The 8,261-nt window shown below is 44.2% G+C and overlaps 1 protein-coding gene across 1 annotated transcript; it reads left to right on the forward strand.

The window, feature by feature from the left end:
• Positions 1 to 533: 533 nt before the first annotated feature.
• On the forward strand, positions 534 to 1,349 carry LOC127899711 (protein FAR1-RELATED SEQUENCE 1-like). The gene has a single exon (XM_052433409.1). The coding sequence runs from the start codon at positions 534 to 536 to the stop codon at positions 1,347 to 1,349; it is 816 nt and encodes a 271-aa protein (XP_052289369.1).
• Positions 1,350 to 8,261: the final 6,912 nt, after the last annotated feature.

An 8,261-nucleotide genomic window follows, 5' to 3' on the forward strand; every position in this document is an offset into this window, starting at 1 on the left:
AACTTTGTTTTGGGTGATATTGCCGTTATTTGACAATTACGTTAATATAATGGGTATTAAGTTGAGTATTTGTTTCTATATTGCATTTTGAATGTTGATTAATGAGTTGGGCATTTGTTTGTATATCTGAACCTTATACTGCAAAAGCTAGGCATTTGTTTGTATATCCGAACCTTATACTGCAAAAGTTGTATCATTTGACCTGTACAATTTGAAAAATTCTTTTCATTAGATTTCAAACCTTAATTTTCATTGTCGTCCTCAAGAAATCAATAAGATATATTGTATACAGCCTTGAGTTGACGGAGTGATGAATATGGAGAAGTTTCTATTACTAATACTCTTGTTAATTACCATTTGTTGGTTTTGAATTATTCAACTTAAACACCTTACCATCTGCTGAGTATTTGTTTCTATGTTGCATTTTGAATGTTTAGTTGTCTCATTTTGTTTTTTAAATTTTGTTTCTAAATTTAATGAATTTGCGATAAATAACTAATAAGATATTGAATTATTTTAATTTACAGCAATTAATGGATAATTTCGAACAAGTGGAGGAGGTTGATGAAGTTGGGGAATTGCAAAATTTACAGGGGGTTGATTTGGAAGAAAACAATGAGGAATTGGTGGTCGAAAATGTTGTTGAGCCTACGGTTGGGATGTCTTTTGATAGTCCTGATGAAATGTTTGAATATTATAAAACTTATGGTCAACAGTTGCCATGTCGTACGAGTTTTGCAATGGAAAAGCAAGTTGAAGAAGTGTACACTATTTCCAAGTTTCAGGAATTTCAGCAGGAACTGATGAATAAGATATATTATGAGGTTTTCAGTTGTGGGGGGTCAAAATATGAAGTTATTGAAAACGATGAAAAGAGTAGAGAAAATATTTTTAAAGTCATTTTTGAAAAAGATGAAGGTGAAATTCGTTATGTGTGTTCAATGTTTGAATATAAGGGCATTCTATGCAAACACGCTATCGCAATGTTGTCACGTAACCGTGTGCAATTACTGTTTGAAAAGTATATCCTACGAAGATGGAGGAAAGAGGTGCGGAGATTCTATAGTAAAGTCAAAGTTAGTTATGATGCAAGGAGTTCGAGCATTGAACATCAACGATATAAAGAGGAGTGCACTGCTTTTTATGATGTTGCTGAAGTAGCTTCCAAAAATGAAGAAAGCCATAAAAACATTATGGGTTGGATCGAGAAAGTAATGAAGGATGTATCTCTAAATGTTCGATGTGACGGTGACGATACAACAATTGATGGTGGACCTAGTAGTAACATACAGGATCTAGTAGTAACTCGGCGCAAAGGTCGTCCACCTTCTCAAAGAAAGCAAAAGTAATTTAAGAGGCCAAAACATAAATAGAACAACGTTTCGATAAACACATCTGTAGAGGTAATTGTATATACTTTAGATTAATTTAATACTTTAATACATTCATTTTAAATAAATTTAATTTAATACTTTGAATGTGTGTTGACTGCATTTCTAGGACGCGGAGACACATGATTTATCTTCTCAGGTGGCTACTACAATCCCAACACAAGAGAGCAATATGGCTATGGTAATATTTTTTTTATTTGTTATTTCCATTCATTGTCATATGTTTGATAATTTGTGTTTAACTTTTTTTTTTTTTGTACAATAGCTACCACAACAAATACCCCCACAACATGCATTTTTCCCCCTTACAATCAGTATTGGATGAATTATGGTACAGCTCATCACGTACACTTGCAACATGCACCGCAACAAAATTTTGAGGAGGCCAATTAAGGGGAGTTTTCAACTAATGAACCAAGCATATAATCGAAGTTAGCTTATGCTTATGTTTTATGTATTATTCAACTAATGAACTAATGTAATTTGGTGTATGTGTATTTCGACATTTTTGAAATTCTGGAGTTCATAAGTCTATTTTAAAAATGCTAGAAATGGATTCATTTGGAAAATATTAGAATAATTTGAGCCATAGTATAATTTTGAAAATACTTTTTGGGGCCAAATTATAATTTCATAACACTGTGAATTAATAAGTCTATTTTAAAAATGCTAGAAATGGATCCATTTAGAATATATTAGAATGATTTGGGCCATAGTATAATTTTGAGAATAATTTTTGGGGCCAAATTATAATTTCATAACACTGTGAATTAATAAGTCTATTTTAAAAATGCTAGAAATGGATCCATTTGGAATATATTAGAATAATTTGGGCCATAGTATAATTTTTAGAAGATTTTTTGGGGCCAAATTATAAATTCAGAGAGTTCGACACATAAATTTTTAGCTGAGTTTAGTCAAATAACTCGGAAACTTATATTTAACATTAAAATGCTATTACATATGTCTACAAACAAGTCTTTAACTTAAAACAAATTAAAAATAATACTTCAATACAAAACATAATACAACAATCATGAGTATTTTAATAAAATCACATCGTGGTGCCTCTCTCTTTCGAAGTTCGTCGTCCAACAATCGCCTCTGCACTTCACGTTCGCATATGCTCAAGTTCTTTATGCAATAATTGAAATTTAATGGCCCATTGAAAGTTCTTACATCCTCTACAAATCCAAAATTTGCAATTTGGATTTTTTATTGTGCGTGACGTTAACAACTCCATCTGATTACCACATCCATTACACATTTGCAATGAGCTTCGATTCTCATTTAACTCGGATGACATTGTTTGTGGTTAATAGTCCCTTGGGAAGAAACTGCCCAAAAAGGGAAACAATTACAGTTAATAATGCCAAAGAAATTACCCAATTCAAATTTTAATTGCAATTACAGTTAGTCAGCCTTTAAGAAAAGAAAACTGGAACATATGAACAACATAAAAAGAAAACTGGAACATATGAACATGAAAACTGGAAACTGGAACATATGAACAGCACGAAAACTGGAACATATGAACAGCATGAAAACTAGAACATGAAAAGAAATTACCACTAAATTCTACAAGCAACCAGCCAGCAACCACCCAGCAGCTAATATGAAATCTACAAGCAATATGCTAGAAAGGCTACATATGTCTCGCGTAGCCGACCCAAATTCGAAAAGTTCAACAAACAAAGTTACCAATAAATTTTACAAGCAACCAGCCAGCAGCCCAGAAATAACAAACAAGAAGAGTGCATAAACAGACAACTGGAGATAAAATAAAAGCCTCCATCAATAATATTAATCCTCATCACTCTGTTACACCTTACATTAATTCAAAAAAGAACATGAAATAACAGACAGAGAGCACCTGCAATTGACTCAAATCATAAATCTCTCATGCCCAGAAATAACAGATAGAGAGCAGCTGCATAAGCCCAGAAATAATAGACAAAGAGCAACTGCAATTGACTCAAATCACAAATCTCTCATGCCCAGAAATAACGAACAAGAAGAGTGCATAAACAGACAACTGGAGATAAAATACACCTTACATTAATTCAAAAAAGAATAGAGAACAGCTGCAATTGACTCAAATCACAAATCAGAAATCTCTCATTTCTTCAACCTCGCAAATCATAAATCTCTCATTTCTTCAACCTCACAATCAGAAATCTCTCATCATCTTTCATCCTCAACTTCAACATTAATAAATTCAAAATTGTACCCAAATCAAGTGCGAAAGGGAAATCAATTGCAATTTAACACACTTAAAATAAAACGGGAATGACAATAGCTATCCAAATTCAGCCGAAAATTAATTAAATGCGAATGACAATAGCTAAGAAATTTTAGCACTTGCAGAGCAATGATATTAACCTAGATCAACCAAATCATCCCCATTTTGCCATAACCTAAAGAGGCAAAAATGAAGCATTACCTCAGGTTGTGAACTTTGACGCTTCGTGAGTTCAATTTCCCAAACAGGTTTGGGCTACCATCGTTGACGGTGACCGTGGTTGTGAGTCCGTCGTGGTGGATCCCGAATGGCTGAACCTCGGTCAGGGAAGGAAAGTAACGACGGTGACCGTGGCTATGAGTCGGTCATGGTGGATCCCGAATGGCTGGACCTCAGTCAAGGAAGGAAAGTAATGATTTTTTCGGTAAGGAATCCCAGGTGAAACGAATTCTTCAGTAAAGAAAGTAACGAATTCTTCTATCTGTCTCAGGTGAAACGAATCCCAAGTGAAACGAAGATGCGAAGAGGAAGAGATTTACGGTGAGTGAAATAGTCTATCAAAAACGGCAGCGTTTTGGAGAAGCAAAAAAGAAAAAAAAAATAAACAAAACGACGTCGTTTTGTTTATTTTCAAGGTTTGACCTGGGGCAAACATCATTTTCCTAATAATAATAATAATGGTGGAAGATGATGATGGATAACAATTATGAGAGGGACACCTCCACCACCAAATGATGTGATTGAATGGTTCTGTGAACGCAATTCATGAAAGCACAAAAGGACACCAAAAAAGCCTAGCCTTGCTCACAGAAAATCTGAAATTGATTTGTTGGAAATTTGTGTGCCCACCTTGTGTATTGGTCGGTCAACCTTATCCTTTGACATTGAGATCTACTGCAACGAACCAACCTTCTCTGAGATTGGATGAGTATTCCCTTCTGGAAACAGTGACCAAGGACATAAATAATAGACAAGGCAACCGTGTGTGGTGTGCTTCGAGAGCTATTGATGCAGTGGTTTGCTGGCGTTCGATGGCAGAGAAATGCACTGAGTATGGCAAGGTAGGGCAGCTGGTGTTCGATGACAGTAACGCGTGCTCAACTGAGGCGAGGCATCCAGTGTTCGGTGACAGTGATTGCAAGGAGGACAACGTTCAACGGTTATGGATTTGGGGTGGTTTTTTATTTCAGCTTCTGTGCACGCCTTTCCACGAGGGAGACGAGGTCGCTAGAGAAAATGAGAGTCGTTTCAGAGCCCCAGAGTGGCAAAAGGCTGAAACTTTTGTAAAATTCCAAGATAAACCAATTTTTTCTGTACAATTTTGGAATAAATTCCCAAAAACTTATCAGAGCCCCACCGCGGCAGTGTGGCATTGGTTGGGAGCAATGCCGCCAGCCAAGAGATTTCCTAATGGAGAAAAACAGAGTTACTTTTGTAGAGAAACCCAACTCCTCCCCTTAGGCCCCAAGGCCAAAGGTTAAAGCACACTCGTTTTTGGCTTTCCTTATTGGACCACTTAGAGCTGGCTTGGAATTGGCCCAGCCTTCTGTATGCGCCTTCCCACGAGCAACTTAAGGTTGGCAGAAAAATTGGGAGTCGTTTTGAAGCCCCATCTTGGTTTTGGCAGAATTTTTTCTCAAATTAAAAAAAAAATTGATTTTTTTCTGCATAATTTTGGAAGAAATTCCCAAAAACCTTTCACAGCCCGACCGCGGTGGTGGATCACTACTTCTGAGCACTCACACTGGCCCAAGGGATGTCACAGCTGAGAAAAATAGGTTACTTTCAGAGAGAAACACAAATCCCCCCCTTAGGGCCCAAGGCCAATGGCTATAGCACACTCGGTTTGGCCATTATTATTGGCCCCGCCCAAAAATAGCACCCACAGGTCGGGGCGCCAAAAGGCCCCAGGAACCGTGAGACAGGTGAGCTATAGCCTTGGTGGGGGGTGCGGGCAAAGTTCGTCCACCGGACTCGAAATTGGGCGAGGCTTTGCGAGGGGCCTCAGGGTGCCTACAGGGGGTTTCGTGCGAGGGGCTGTGGTGTGTCATGGGCACAGCGCCCAAAAATAACCGCCTGATGGTCGGGGCGCTAAAAGCCCCCAGCGGAAAAAGGCCAAAATAACGGATGGGCTATAGCCTTGGCGTGGGGCTATTTTTGGTCGATGTTTGTCCACCAAACTCGGACTGGGACGAGACTTTGCAAGGGGCCTCCGTGTGCCCGCGGGGTGTCCTGGGGACAGCGGCGCCCAAAAATAACGGCCCGAAAGTCGGGGCGCCAAAAGCCCCCAGCGGAAAAAGGCCAAAACAACGGGTGGGCTATAGCCTTGGCGGGGGGCTATTTTTGGTCGATGTTTGTCCGCTGGACTCGGGATGGGGCGAGGCTTTACGAGGGGCCTTAGTGTGCCCACGGGCTGTCCCGGGCAAAGCCACTCCCAAAAATAACCACCCGAAGATCGTTGCGCCAAAAGCCCCTAGCGGAAAAAGGCCAAAAAAATTGGTGGGCTAAAGCCTTGGTGGGGGGCGCGGGCAAAGTTCGTCCGCAGGACTCGGAATGTGGCGAGGCTTTACAAGGGGCCTCGGTGTGGCCGCGGGGTGTCCGGGGCACAGCCGCACCCAAAAATAACCTCCCGAAGGCCGGGGCGCCAAAAGCCCCCGGCAGATAAAAGCCAAAAAAACGAGTGGGCTATAGCCTTGGTAGGGGGCTATTTTTAGTCAAAGTTCGTCCGCCGGACTCGTAATGAGGCGAGGCTTTGCGAGGGGCCTCGGTGTGCCCTCGGGTTGTCATGGGCACAACCGCGCCCAAAAATAACCGCCCGAAGGTCGGGGAGAGAAAAGCCCCCAGCGGAAACAGGCCAAAAACACGGGTGGGCTATAGCCTTGGTAGGGGGCGCGGGCGAAATTCGTCCGCCGAACTCAGAATGGGGTGAGACTTTGTGAGGGGCCTCCGTGTGCCCGTGAGGAGTCCCAGGCACAGCCGCGCTCAAAAATAACCACCCAAAGGTCGGGTCCCCAAAAGCCCCCATCGGAAAAAGGCAAAAAAAACGGGTGGGCTATAGCCTTGGTGGTGGGCGCGGGTGAAATTCGTCCGCCGGACTCGGAATGAGGCGAGGATTTGCGAGGGGCCTCAGTGTGCCCGCAGGGTGTCCCTGGGACAACCACACCCAAAAATAACCGACCGAAGGTCGGGACGCCACAAGCCCCCGGCAAAAAAAGGCCAAAAAAAGGGGTGGGCTATAGCCTTGGTGTGGGGCTATTGTTGGACGAAGTTCATCCGCCGGACTCGGAATCGGGCGAGGCTTTGCGAGGGGTCTCGGTGTGCCTGTGGGGTGTACCGGGCAAAGCCACGCCCAAAAATAACTGCCAGAAGGTCGGGGCTCCAGAAGCCCCCATCGGAAAAAGGCCAAAAAAATGGGTGCGCTATAGCCTTGGTAGGGGGCGCGGGCAAACTTTGTCTGCCGGATTCAGAATGGGGCGAGGCTTTGCGAGGGGCCTCAGTGTGCCCGCGGGGTGTCCCAGGCACAGCCACGTCCAAAAATAACCGCCAGAAGGTCGGGGCTCCAAAACCCCCCAGCGGAAAAAGGCCACAAAAACGGGTGGGCTATAGCCTTGGGGGGTGGGGCTGGCGAAGTTCGTCCGCCGGACTCGGAATGGGGCGAGACTTTGCGAGCGGCCTCTGTGTGCCAAAAATAGGCCGCGGGCACAGCCGCGCCCAAAAATAAGCACCCGAAGCTCGCGGCGCCAAAAGCCCCCAACGGAAAAAGGCCAAAAAAATGGGTGGGCAATAGCCTTGGTGGGGGGCTATTTTTGGTCGAAGTTCGTCCGCCAGACTTGGAATTGGGCGAGGCTTTGTGAGGGGCCTCGGTGTACCCGTGGGATTTCCCGGGCGAACCCGCGACCAAAAATAACTGCCCAAAGGTCAGGGTGCCAGGACCCCACAGCGGAAAAAGGCCAAAAAAACGGGTGGGCTATAGCCTTGGTGGGGGGCGCGGGCGATGTTCGTCCACTGGACTCGGAATGGGGCGAGGAAAGGTGAGGGGCCTCAGGGTGCCCGAGGGGAGTCGCGGGCACAGCCACACCCGAAGGTCGAAACGCCAAAATCCCCCGGCAAAAAAGGCCGAAAAAACAGGTGAGCTATAACCTTGGTAGGGGGCGCGGGGGAAGTTCGTCCGCCGGACACGGAATAGGGCGAGGCTTTGCGAGGGGCCTCGGGGTACCTGTGGGGAGTCATGGACACAGCCACACCCAAAAATAAGCACCCGAAGGTTGGGGTACCAAAACCGTCCAGTAGAAAAAAGGCCAAAAAAACGAGTGGGCTATAGCCTTGGTGGGGGGTGCGGGCTAAGTTGGTCCGCCAGACTCTGAATGGGGCAAGGGTTTGAAAGAGGCCTCGGGGTTCCCACGGGGAGTCACTGGCACAGCCGCACCCAAAAATAATAGCCCGAAGGTCGGGGCGCCAAAACCCCCCAGCGGCAAAAGGCCAAAAAAATGGGTGGGCTATATCCTTGGTGGCGGGCGCATGCGAAGTTCGTCCGCCGGACTCGGAATGGGGTGAGGCTTTGCAAGGGGCCTCGGGGTGCATGCGGGGAGTTGTGGGCATAGCTCTACCTAAAATAAGCACCCGAAGGT

The sequence above is a fragment of the Citrus sinensis genome, chromosome 9, assembly GCF_022201045.2.
Source record: "Citrus sinensis cultivar Valencia sweet orange chromosome 9, DVS_A1.0, whole genome shotgun sequence".
NCBI classification, from domain to species: Eukaryota; Viridiplantae; Streptophyta; class Magnoliopsida; order Sapindales; family Rutaceae; genus Citrus; species Citrus sinensis.